Below are 13,776 nucleotides of genomic sequence, written 5' to 3' on the forward strand. Positions count from 1 at the left end.
TTTTAATCCACTAGAGATCGGCAATTCCAAAACTGAAATCATCCATGATTCTAGTGAAAGTGTACGTTTAAAAACACAGTGTAGCACTTCCTGCATTGCCACATGACATCACAAGGTAGTTTCTGTTCTGTTCTGAGAGAAAAACTCAGCCCAAATACGCAGGGTGAATGAAACAAAACACGACTCCAGGTCTGTTTGTGATGAGGAAGCAACATTATAAGATAGATCAGAAAATAACGTAATATGGGCCGTTTAACTCAAAGCTATGGAGACAGTACACCTTTCATTATATTTGCTTCCTCGCCCAAAAACAAGCAGAGAGATTCAAATGATTGCTATTATTATTATTATTATGATTACAGAGATGCTAGGGCGCGCTGAGATGGGGAGGTTTTTGAATGGCTTTTAATAACTGGTGTGTTTTCAGGTCTATTCGCTGATTACAACATCCATAACGGTAAATATCAAAAGTTCAAGAGCGGAGTTGGCGATTTGGCAGCGGAAAACTCATAACGCGCTTTCTTTATGGAGGCTTTAAATGGAATTAGAACAGAAAAGGTTGACAGAAATTGAGGATTGTTGCTGGAGGTTGGGTATAGGCCAGTGGTTGTTAAAGTTGATTAAAGGTGCATTGTGTAACTTTTCTGGTGGAGGATCCGTCAAATGCTTTTGTCCATGAAGATGTCATTACTTTGTCGGAAATGTTTCACAGTATGGTATTAAATCTTTTTATCATCATGGAGACCGAACTATGCCAAGGTACTGGTCAGATCGGTGGAGTGACAATGCAGCTCACAGTTAAAATGCCTTAATTTGTAGGTATTTTTGAGCTATAAAACCACCTGTAATTGCATAAATGTAAGGTAGAGCTATTTAATGTCATACTGTGGAACATTCTTATCCAGGTTGGTGCCACCTAGTGCCGCCACTCAATTTAATTTCTCTCCAGTGACTAGGTCCGGAATCGGAATACACTAGACGGTTTGCAAAAAGTGCAAGTTCGGGCACCAGCCAATCAGTGAAGAGCTATACATTTTGTGTTGGCAACGATTCCCGAGATCGAAGATTTAAAGCCAGAACAAAGAAAATGTTCGGTGAATTTTATCAAGGGGAAAAACGTTATTGCCCCCCCGTTATTTAGTGATGCATTACATACATCACGACCAAACAGCAACGATTGGTTGAATAAAAAAATACCCGCTGACCGTCAAGCAAATGAATCCTAATGCTGCGAGGTCAGACAGTTTCCATAAAGTGAAACCGTTTTAATGAATCAGGCTAGAACATTCCAGATAGAGCAATAACATTTCTATAGGAACATAAAAGTGACAGATCCCCAACCAAAAAGTTAGTGCACCTTTACATTTTTGCAAAGGGTGGAGTGAATGAGGGATGGATTCTCACAATGAGCCAATTTTAAAGCTGCACATAGGGATGTATATACAGTAGTTAATAAGAGGCAGATCCCATTTAGAAATCCACCATTTCATTTGTCAGTCAAAAAGTAGACTAAAAGGAAAGCATGTTTTTAAAAAGTCTAACACTGTAGAAGCTATAAAAAAAAAAGAGTATAAGGCGTTATGTTTTGAAAGATATACAGCTCTGGAAAGAATGAATTATGCTTTAAATTTAGTTGTTTGATTTATATTTTGTGTCTTATATATATCGTAAGTTGTGAGTGAAATTGTAAATTGCAAACTTGCTTTTCTTTCTTGGAATTTTGTCATTGTGAAGAATCCCTCAGTCGTCCAGGTAGAATCCATGGCGAGGAGAAAATTCAGTTAGTCGACTGGACAAAAGTTAGTTTGGTTGTCCAGTCAACTAACGGAATTTTCTCCTCGACACAATTTTGTCATTGTTTAATAGGTTTTGGCATCGTAAGTACTTTTTATTTCATCCTAAACCCTTTCGGTCCTGATCCATGGGGTTGTAGTTTGTTTTGTTTTGTAGTGCTGCAAAAATACCAAATAAAAACTACTAAGAATGTTTTATATTTTAGTTGTGTTTATTGCGTTGAAAAACTTGCTTGTTTCCATGGGAATGTCCTTTGACTCCAATCACAGAATGAAACAAAACATATATATTTATCTCCACGAAGAAGGTTTAATGGTTTTAACCTCCAGAAAATTGCACACTTAAATTAAGATTTCTGTAATTATGTTTTTTTTTTCCTCGACTTGGTCACAATTCTTATTTTAAATTTCATATATTGTTTCTCCAGTGGCAATGTTTTTTCTTGACTACTAAAATGAAGCAATTTCAACTTTAGATTGTTGTTTTGAAGTGCTCCAATGAATCAATTCATTTCCACAGAATGTTTTGTTATGGTTTGCAATACAAAGAAAACCAACAAACGTGCTTAGAAATTGTGGTTACAAGTGGTGGCTTACATTAAAATTGTGATTTGGGAACAGTCATAAGAAGAAATGCAAAAATTTTAAATACACACTGTATAAAAAGCTTGAGTTGATTCTTCACATATCACCAACAGATGGCGCTGATTAACTCATGACTTATATAATCCATAGCTGCAAACAAAGCGCATTTATTTGACATTTCTCTGCGCCTTGTAAGCACCCAAAACTTTGCACCATAACTCTAAACCCATCATTTACCAAACAACAAGTGTGCATCAGGAGACCGCAGCTGAACCAACACCCCCTCCCCTCTAAGACTCTGCCTCGACATCAATTAGGCCCCACATTATTCTAATTCCATGCAAATCCCCCAATCTCCTGAGCTGTGCAAACACATCCCAGTTTACCACACGGACGTTCTCTGTCTGAGCGCACACAACCAGAGCGGAAAAAATACGAATCAAAGAAAAACACTGCTTATTATTTTCACCCAGTCAGTGTTAAACATGTAAAATAGTTAATTAAGTTGAACAAGTGAATCTCTCTCTGTCACCAATGAGTCAAAATTTTCTGTAGTTTCCTTTATATAATGATTTAAACTCACAAAACTAGTGTTAATTTGTATCCAAAAACCCACAATAATTCTTAAAGGTCCAGTATTATGTAAAATTGTATCTTGTGAGTTTTAAGCCATGTTATAATATTATTACCACAAATGAAAAAAGAAAATGCACACCAAAATTCTTGTAGAGATGCAAATGCAAGGAGCAGCAGTCCAAAAGATTTTTTTTTATTTTTCAGTAATGTTTCAGCGAAAAAAGCCTTTGTTGGATATTTTTCTTGCTTTGGACCACAACCAAGCGTTATTTAAAAAAAAGCTTTTTGGACATAACATAACATAATGTTGTTACCTCATCAAAAACACCATGAGTTGGGTTTTGTTTTCATTCACACGTTTGAATAGCCCTTTATTATTAGGCCCTGTTTACACTTACACGGTATTTTTTTTAAACTGAGACATTTCCCTTCGTTTGTCCTCATCTTTTACACAAAAAGGACCAATTAGCCTCTGAAAATGAATCTTTCTAAAAACTCCAGCTAGAGTGGAAATTCTGGAAAATTACAGTTTGGTGTTTGAGTGTAAAGTGAGATAAATGGAGTTTTGGGAGCTGACGCGCCAAAAGTGTGACCAATGTTTACCTCGTGCTCTGATGATGATGATGATGGAGCATTCAGAGCAGCAGTCATGTTTCTTCTGGTGCAAACAGTTTTCATGTGTTTGCATTTGCACACACAGCTGATGTTTCATATCCATGATCAGAGAGGAATGAGGCTCGGAGGTCAGCAATTTTACCACTTCTTTAACAGATCTGTGGAGAGGCGAGCCCTTTTTTCAAGGTATTTTTGAGTAATACTTACAACTGTAATGAAATAAATGCTACAGGTTTGAATCTAATCCAGGTGCTGCACATAGGCTTGGGGTAGTTATGATGGCGCTCAGTTTCTATTTCTGAGGGTTGATGTAAACGAAAACTTTTTTAAAAACAATGTTATGTGCACGATGTTATTTTGAAAAAATGGAGGAAGGGAAATATTTTTTTCTCTCTGGCTATGTGTAAACGTAGCCTTAGTCTTTCTACATCTCCAAATCTCAAAATGCTCTGTTCCACCTTGTGATGTCATGAAGCAGTAGTTTTCAAGTTAACAGTTGCCTTTTACCTTTTGCTGAGTAGTGACTGGCAGGGCTGAAATCATCCAAATGCTTTTAGTGAAGGTGTATGGCAGAGGTCTCCAACCTGTAGCTTGGGAACTACCAGTAGCTCTCCACCCCCTTCCCGGTAGTTCGCCAAGGGATTTCTGAATTACACATATTGTCCTGAATAAGTAAAATTTGATCAATTAAATGCCTAGTACATGTATTATTTTTATGCCTAACTTTGTACACTCATAAATGGACAAAGGTTTATGTTTTATAGGCATCTTAGGCTACCTTCAGACTACAGGGCTTAACGCTCAATTCGGATTTTTTTGTGAGGTTGTTCACATTTCCAATTAAATGTGACTTGTATGTGATCTTCTGTGTGAACGTTAAACGGCCCAAAAGTGTCCCGCATGTGCACTGGAGACATGATGACGTCAACCGCAGCATGAGACGCGATTTTAAAAGTTCCTCTCGTACCGGAGCCAGAACATGAACAACTTACTTGTTTTAAGGAGGAGATTGAGAAGGAGAAGGACGAGGTTTTTGGCTGTGGTGTTTTGTGGGGCAGTGGCAGCGACGTCCGTTGAAAGGAACATGTGGATGTGGAGACGTAGCCAAGAGTGATGAGTGGTGATGTGCTTCGCTTCATGTGACACGGAGTTCATTAACAATTTTCACCTACTTCAGCGCAGAATAGTGACGTTTGTGGCTTGTTGATAATGTGTAGGTGGATGAATGCACTTTGGCCGTTCACACTGAAGTCGCATGTCAAAAGATCGGAAATGTATCGGTTTTAGGAGCACATATCCAAGTGTCCTGGGTCACATTTGAAAAAAATCGTATCTGTGTTGTTCAGATTGTCATTAAAAGATCAGATACAGGTCACATAGAAGCCAAAAAATCTGATTTGGGTCACTTCAGGCTGCAGACTGAACGCAGCCTGACTGTTGCTTGCCATGGCTCTTAAATATACTCCATTTCTAGTCAACGCTAAAAACAGTTTTGTTTTGTAAAGGTAGCTCACCGGAAGAAAAAGGTTGGAGATCTCTGGTGTCTGAAGTTTAAAAACACAGTGGAGCACTTCCTGTACATGACATCACAAGGTGGAGCAGTGTTTTCAGTTTGAGAGAAGAACTCATCCTAAATATGCAGGATTTGCCTGTTAAACCTGTATGAATGAACCAAAACACAACTCCAGCTATGTTTGTGATGATGAAACTACATTATAACACAGATCAGACAATCACATAACGTGGGTCCTTTAAATATTATGAAGGCTGTGTAACATATCTGTCCACAACAATTGATTGACATTAGACTCATCATCTGACTCACTTACAACTACTGCAGAATACTTTCAAACTAGAACAACACAAACGCACCACACTGACTTTCTAAATACCCACAATGCAACGTGATTGAAAATGACCTTTTGATACACACATACAAAGGAGCGCGTAACACAGCCCGTTGTTGAAGTAGAACGCTCAGTGGTAGCATTGTTGTGTGGGCTACAAAAGCAAACCCGACCTACCATTTTCAACATGCATTTTAAACACACACACACACACACACACACAGACACGTACGCACACGCATTGCTAACTGTTTTTTAAAATCACATCTTCCAAGCGCACAAGCATTTGCCTCACAGCAGTAAGCAAAACAAACATGAATGGTAAAATATCATGCCTTTTGTATTCTGGAAAAGACAAAGCGCCCACACGTTGAAGCGCACAATGCTAGAGCAACACAGTGAAGCTACACCCATGTTAAATTTTAAAGGTCAAGGTCATCTCCAGAGCTCAAAATACTCTGTTCCAACTTGTGATGTCACGAAGCAGTATAGTTTTTAAGTTAACGGCTCCTTTTGTTCAGTAGAAATCAGAAATTCCAGGGTTGAAATGATCCAACCGCATGGCATCACAAGGTCGAACAGTGTTTTTGAGAGAAGAACTCAGCTAAAATCTGCAGAGTTTGTGTGTTAAACATGTGTGAACGAAACAATATCAACCAGCTGCAGACACAAATGGGCGTTCTCGTGATATGGGCGTTCTCGTGTGGGTGGGGGCTCCATTCCTCGTCACTGTCAACATCCGGCTCTCTCAACATCAGCATCCGAATTAACAACTTTTGAAAGATAGTTACGTTTTTTCAAAATAACATTTAGTCATAGAGGAAATGTTAGCAAACTAAGCCAAATACATAACATGTGTCCAATTACTGTATTTTTTGGACTATAAGTCGCACTTTTTTCATGGTTTGGGTGGTCCTGCGACTTATATATTAAAATTTCCAGACTGACAACCATGAGAGGGCGCGCTAAGCTTGTATGTCAGTATCTAGTACTACTTTTTCTCCTGTACCACTGTCACTTTGCACTCTACTGCGCATGCCTCATGTAGAAATAACTGCTGTCTCGCTGCAAATAGTGAAATATTCAGCCGAAAACGGTAATCGAGCGGCAGAAAGAAAGTCTGGAGTGAGTGAGAAACTTGTGATTGACTGGCGGAAAGCGAAGAACACAGCTTCACGGCAACTGGGTGTGTGAGCCATGTAACTTTCCTGGAAGTCACTGGATGAATGGACTAAGCCTGAACTTCAATGACAATCGAAACCATCCTGTCGGGATTCAGAAAGGCGAAGACAGCTACACAGAAGAGGAAGAGATGCTCCGTTTACCTCATGGATCTATGGTTTATCTCCAGAGGTCACGCAGAAGTGACACCGAGGATTCAGATTCATTCATTTTAGTTATTTAGTTATTTATGCTCGGCCTGTTTGTCTTCTGTACCTCTCGCTTAACAAAGGGGATTTTGCTTTGATGGCGCTCCACATAAAAAATGTTTGCTGCAAACTCGGGAAGATTTTTTAGGTAGCCAAAGGTTACCTTTTTCGTCCTTCCTGAGTAGCAATACTGCCCTTCACCTTTCACTATTTTTCAATTCTGTTGGGAAGGGAAACCATTTTAACAGAGGTTTGCAGTCACACAGATCTGATTCCCTTTTGCATTTATGGAGTTCGCAAACTTCCGAAGACCATTTCTTGAGCTGTTTTCCACTGTTAGGACATCTAAAAACCACACAATTACGATATCTGAATCCCGTAACTAAAATATGACAAAATCAGAACCAGAAACAAAAGTGATATGGTTCAAAAGACTTGAAAAGACTCGCTTTGTCAATAGACACATCCCACTGGGAAAACAAACATGGCGGTGTGATGCTCACTTTTTCGGAAAATCCTTCCCAGTATGCATTGTGCAATGAACAGAAGTCCAAAATTTGTGATGCATGTATCACTTATGAAACTGCGCTACCTGAAACACCCAGTGGGTGTTCTTGTATCATGATAGAAACGCCCAGGCCACAGCTGGACCCTTCTCGAACAAAACAAAACACAACTCCAGGTATGTTTTTGATCAGTAAACAACATTATAACATAGATCAGAAAATGGCATAGCAAATACAGGCCCTGTTTTTCAGCTTTTTCACAAAAAGTTTCAGTTGTCCATTTGACCACAACTTCTGTTTCTGATCACTGAAGCTCTTAAATGGCCTTTCATATGGATCATCTCCTGCAAACAAAACAACTTTGATGCTCACAGCTCAGGAAATGTACATTTTGTTGTCTCTGCAGGAAAATGTATTTGTTCCATCTCTGAGTGTGACTGAGGAGTTGTCAGAAGCGGTGGGTGAATACACTGCAGTGGGCGGGAACCAATGTCCAGATTTTGAGCTAGGTTTTGGTTTCCTAAACTCAAACACATACATTTAAATATATTTCAAATCACATTTTTCATTTAGAAATGTCATGTGAAATGTATGCAAATTATTTTCTTTGGATTTGCATAAAATAGAGAATACATAAAAACGAAACATAATATATTTAAATAGGATCAACATTTTCTTTTCTGAGAGTAGGTAGGTTTAGGTATTCATGGGATCTATCTACACAGGAGAACATGCAAACTGTTGTGTTTAGCCTCCTTTAAAGGGCCCATATTATTCTATTTTCTGATCTATGGTATAAAGTTGTTTCCTCATCAAAAACATACTTGGAGTTTTGTTTTGATTCATTCATTTGCACATATTTGACACACAAACCCACCATATTTACATATTTTCACACCATATCTCTCAAATGGAAAATGCTTTGTTCCACCGTCCGATGTCATGTGGTGATACAGGAAGTGCTCCACTATGATTTTAAACTCCATACATCTTGACTAGAATAATTTGGATAATTTCAACCCTAGATTTTCCAATCTCTACTGAAGTAAAGGTAAAAGGTAGCTGTTAACTTGAAAGCTACTACTACATGACATCACAAGGTGGTACAGAGCATTTATGTGTACATTAAATGTAATGTAATGTAATGACAGGGTAATAAAAAAGGGTTACTCAAACATGAGTGAATGAAACAAAAGACAACTCTAAGTATGTTTTTGATGAGGTAACAACATTCTACCATAACTTAAAGCTCACGAGAATGCTTTTGTGTAATATAGGACCTTTAACAGGGTAGGGGTCTTTAAAATCTTAAAAAGATTTTAAATTTCATGTTCTTAAATTAAGCCTTAAAAAGTCTTAAATTATGTTGTCCAAATCTTATTTTTTTGTCACAAAAATTTTAATAACCAATCACTTAAATTTATCAATTTACTCAACTGCAGTGCAAAGTTAAACGGAGAGAGGAAAAAAAAAAAACAACAACGTGAAATCGTAACGTGAATGAACATCTAATCTGGAGTATGCGCAAACAATACTTTGGTTTCTGGCACTGGCAGCAGTGAGTAAACAATCAGTACAGTGAGCAGCAGTTTATTGTTGTTGAAAATGTTAAATAATTGAAGCACTTTGAAAGACAATGTGAGACAAGACAATGTGAAAGGTTAGTTTGTCTTGTTAGAATGTTATAAATGATGTTTGGCTATTTTACAAGCAATGCATACTATTATAAATGAGTTCAGAATGAGATTTTATAATAAAAGTATTTTTTGTTATTTAAAGCAGTGAGCAATGGTCATTATTAGAATTGGGTCTGGTGTTTTTTGCCCGCATAATTGGTGCGATGTTGGTCTTAATTTCCATTAAAGTGGTCTTAAAAAGGTCTTTAAAAAGTCCTAAATTTGGGGTAGTTAAACCTGGGGCTACCCTGTTTAAACAGCTTCAGACTATAATTCCAAGATGGTTTTATAAATAAATAATCATCAAGAATAACTTTCCCCAAATATAGACATTCTTTAAGTCATAAAACCTGAAATATGAATGTATAGGTGTCCAAAAGTACATTACAAGTCTTGAATAAAACATTAACTTTTCCAACTTCTGACATACTTTTGACAAGTTCTTCTCTGGTGGTGTAAGTAAAAATCATTCACTTGTAGCTTTCTTCGTTCTTCCAAAAGGGCCTCTTCGAACCAGCGTGACAACAAACCCAGACACTTAGGCGTTCGGGAGCCGAGGGACCATCTGAAAGTGTGTGAGTGGAGCACGAGAGAGGCTCCAGGCGTTTCATGTTCCCAGGAGAGGACAACTATTCCACGCAGTGACACAGCTCTTAAGTAAGTGTGAGACGCCTGGATAAAGTTTGATGAAGTTTACTGTAAGTCCTAGAGCAAGCTCCACTCACTCAGTAGAGGGATGTGTACGCACTGTGAAGACTACCAGTTTGGATTATGTATTCTTCAGGAATTTTAAACTTTTGGAACACCTTAGAATTGGGCTTTCAGATCCTGTAACTTAAATATGTATATGTATATATTAGAGATGTAACAATAACTGAAGTATCGTGATATTGCATCATCAAAAGTCTTACAATAATATCGGAGGCCATCATAATATATCGAATTACAAGTCGCTTTGCTTAAATTAACAGTTATGGTGATTCTAATGTTTTTATGTGTGATTTTAATGTCTTTCTTATTCTCTAAAGCTCTAGAATGACTTTGTGTATAGACTGTGGTATACAAATAAACTTGCCTTCCCTTACCTTGGTGTAGCAATTGTTAGAAAAAACCCAAGGAACTACATAGACCATGATCCTTTGGTGTTGTCAGTGCAGACTACATGAAGAAATAGTTGTTATTAAGCAGTTTTTAATTCTTCATTCTTCATATTATGACAGCACCAAAGGCTTTTAAAAGGAAAAAAAGTAGCATATTTTGTTAGCGTCCACAAAATATCGCAATAAATATCGTACCGTGGCATGCATATCGTGAAAACATTGCATCGAGGGATTTCGATGTTGTTACATCCCTAGTATATATATATATATGTAGATATGTTTTCTTGCGTTCTATGACATAAGAAGAGGATGCAGGATTCCAGTCTCTGACACAGTGAAAATTGGAACAGTTTCATTTGAGCTAAAGACGCTAAGATCAAAGTTGGTTAACTGCATAAAGAAATTTGTAGGACTGTAGTTGATGGGGCGTGGCAAAAGCTCTCAAAATTATTCTGATCTGACCCAAACTGCACTCACAAGACTCCATCTGCTCAGGAGTTCGTGGAAAAACAACTATTTATGCAGAAAAAAAGTATAAGGAAACAATGTATTTATATAAAGACAGATTCAATTCGTCAATCAGTTTAATATGCTTTTTTTTTCCCATATAAATACTAAAACCTACCAAATCTTCAGCTCATTCTAGCTTCTCCTTTCTGCTCTTCTTTAATTTGTTAAATAGTAACTCATTATTTTATATTATGTGAACTGAAACTACAACTCTGAACCAATAACTTTTTTTTTTTAAGTATACCGCTTACATAGATCAAAAGAATAGTTAGTGCCAAGCCACCCTAACCAGGATATTTTGGAGGTAAGGAAACCCAAAACACTCAGAAAAAAGCCTACACAGACATGGGGAGAACCCAAAAACACTCACTCAAGGTCCCAAAACCTTGTTGCTGAGAGGCAAGAGCACTAACCACTAAACCACCGTTCCACCATGTCTCCACTCTTAAAAACTTCATGCTTACAAACCAAGAACAACCAAAACATACCACGAGGCAGGGACAGTATTGCGATCCTCAAGTTCCACCTGAACAAAAAACGCTTTCATAAAAACATGGAGCGTGGTCTCACTTACCAAGAGGTTGCCCGGCGATTATCCTCGCGTTCTCGCCCGCCACCGCCGCTCTTGCGTTCCTCTCGTTCATGTACTGGACGAAAGCGTAGCCCTTGTGCACGGAGCAGCCCACGATCTTGCCGTACTTGGCGAATATGACCTCGATGTCACTCTTCTTGACGATGGCCGTGTTGAGGTTTCCGATGAAGACTCTGGAGTTGAGGGAGCGTGGGTCATTCTTGTTGGTCACGTTGCTGGTTTGGGTTTTACCAGTCATCCTCCTCGGCTGGCCCTCCTGGCACACACACAGAGGGGGGAGGGAGGGCGCGGTTTAGAAGAGAGCTCCAGCTAGTTCTGCGCTCCTTGGGGAAAACACAAGGTTAGTACTGGTCCCTGACTGTACTGGACTGACTATGTTTCCAGTCACTACCATCCATAGCAATTGAGTAACCAAGATTCAGTTCAAGTTAGCTTTGAGCATTGATAAAGGCTTCTAGATGGGCGCTTAAAACATAGATGACCAGCTTTGAAACCTCTGGCACCATGGACAGAATGCCAATACCACCATGCACAGTAATGAAGTCCATATAACAGTTATATTAAATTGTAAATGTATTCTAAATTGTATTGATTTGATGATATTGCACTTGTGCAGGTGCACTTCTTGTCAAAATCTGCATTTGACCCAACCTTCAAGGCCACCGGGGCAACCTGCTAGGAGCACTGGGCATCACAGTGCAACAACTGGGGACCCATCTCCAGATCTTGAGCTAGTCAGGGCCACCTTAGCTGGAGGATTTTACCAGTGGTTCATGTTTTGGGTTGATGGGAGAAGCCAGAGTACTAGGGATGTAACAATAACCGAAATATGTTGATATTGTATCATCCAAGTATCGTCAAATAATATCGTGGACTATCACAATATATCGAATTACAAGTCTCTTTGCTTAAATTAAGAGTTATGGTGCAGCAATAGTGAGAAAAAGACATAGACCATGATCATTTGCTCCATTTCAGTGTAGACTACAAGAAGAAATAACAGTTCTAAGCACTTTTAAGTCTTAGTTCTTTGGATTAAGTCTTGTTAAGGCATTTTAAAAGGAAAAAGTATCATATTAACAGTTTTGTTAGCCTTCACAAAATATCGCAATAAATATCGTACCATGAGATGCATATTGTGAAAATATCATATAGAGAGATTTGGATATTGTTACATCCCTAATCGTGAAACTCCCCCCATATCATGAGCTTTCCAAAGATATCGCAATAAATATCGTACCATGAGGTTCATACGATGACGATATCATATCGTGAGACTTGGATATCGATTACACCCCTACAGAGTACCCATAAGAAACCCACCCAGACCTCTGATGAAGTTTTGTAGTGCACACCAAAGTAGAAGTACTTAATCCAATGAGGTTCATTTGGACTTTCGATAATTTATGTTATTAGGTTCTTTTTTCAGACCAAGAGTTTATGTTCTCATACGTGACAATTTCGACTGCACACTAGTGGTCTTTCTCAGAGTGGTCATGTGATGTTGCTGTGATGTTTTACTCTCACACTCCAGGGATATTGTCCTGAGGAAGCCGCGCTGCAGATGGTGCTGTCATCCTGCCTCCACCGGTAGGAAGACAGTGCCAAAAAATGTTTAAATCAGCTGACCGGACACGTCACAGCAACATCACATGGCCACTCTAAGAAACTGTCATGTATGAAAGTATGAAAACCAAACTCTTGGTCTGAAAAAAACCAACAACAAAAAACATAAGTAGAAGTACTTTCTTACAATATTCCCTTTAAAATGATCTGAGCTAATCTTCTTACATGTTGTATGTCTACAGATATAAAATAAAATCCACCACTATGTAATGCATCAGAACTATTGTATTCATTAATAATTCCTTTGTATATATTGTCTGAATGTTGTTCTATAACATAACTTGGCTTGAATGTGTGCTCCCCTTCTTGAGGATACCAACGTCAAACCTCTGTAGAACCACATAAGAACACATGCTTTTATTATTTTATATAGAGTCAAAACGGAATGCCTAATATGTAACCAGATCAAGATGATGACTTAAACATGCACAGATGAACCAAAAATAGTCTCGTTTTTACAACAAACAACTTGGCTTTCTATTAGCTCTGTGCTTTGTCACCGGTTACCTCAGCTCCACTTTGCTGCGAGGGAGCTGAGCGAGCAGAGGAGTGACACATGAGGAGGCTGTTTCCTTTGTGCAAACCCAAAAGTGCAGCTGCCACGGGGAATGCTACGCTATCTCCATAACCCCATTGTTGAGCTGCTAATGTTCCCTTTTCTGTGCCGTTTGACAGATCTCTCCGGAGTCAGGACGTGGGCTGAAAATCATGTTTCACTTTTACTCTGTGCGTCTCTGCTGTCAACCTATCACAGAGAGTTAGCCCCCTGCAACCTCAACAGGGCCGACTTCACTGTAATTATTTCCAAGTGACCCTTACGTAACTCAAACATTAGCTGGTGTCTTTAACGGCATCGATGCAGCGTGGCGTTTACAGTGGGTGAAAGGCAAAGTGAGCTAATGTATGTGAAATCAAGTACATGGTAAGGTCCTACATTACATAAAATTTACTTATATATTAAATGTGTTTTCTGTTTGAGA

At 38.6% G+C, this 13,776-nt stretch overlaps 1 protein-coding gene across 1 annotated transcript in view; it reads right to left on the reverse strand.

Annotated features, from left to right (window-relative positions):
• Nucleotides 1–11,420, reverse strand: part of LOC110165532 (RNA-binding Raly-like protein) — a 207,526-nt gene extending 196,106 nt beyond the window's left edge. The window contains exon 1 of the mRNA XM_055150957.1: nt 11,153–11,420. Within this exon, the coding sequence (XP_055006932.1) occupies nt 11,153–11,408 (256 nt within the window). The 5' untranslated portion in view covers nt 11,409–11,420. The remainder of the gene's footprint in view (nt 1–11,152) is intronic.
• Nucleotides 11,421–13,776: the final 2,356 nt, after the last annotated feature.

Source organism: Boleophthalmus pectinirostris, unplaced genomic scaffold (genome assembly GCF_026225935.1).
Source record: "Boleophthalmus pectinirostris isolate CB_2022bp ecotype Guang Dong unplaced genomic scaffold, ASM2622593v1 HiC_scaffold_15, whole genome shotgun sequence".
In the NCBI taxonomy this organism is placed as follows: Eukaryota; Metazoa; Chordata; class Actinopteri; order Gobiiformes; family Gobiidae; genus Boleophthalmus; species Boleophthalmus pectinirostris.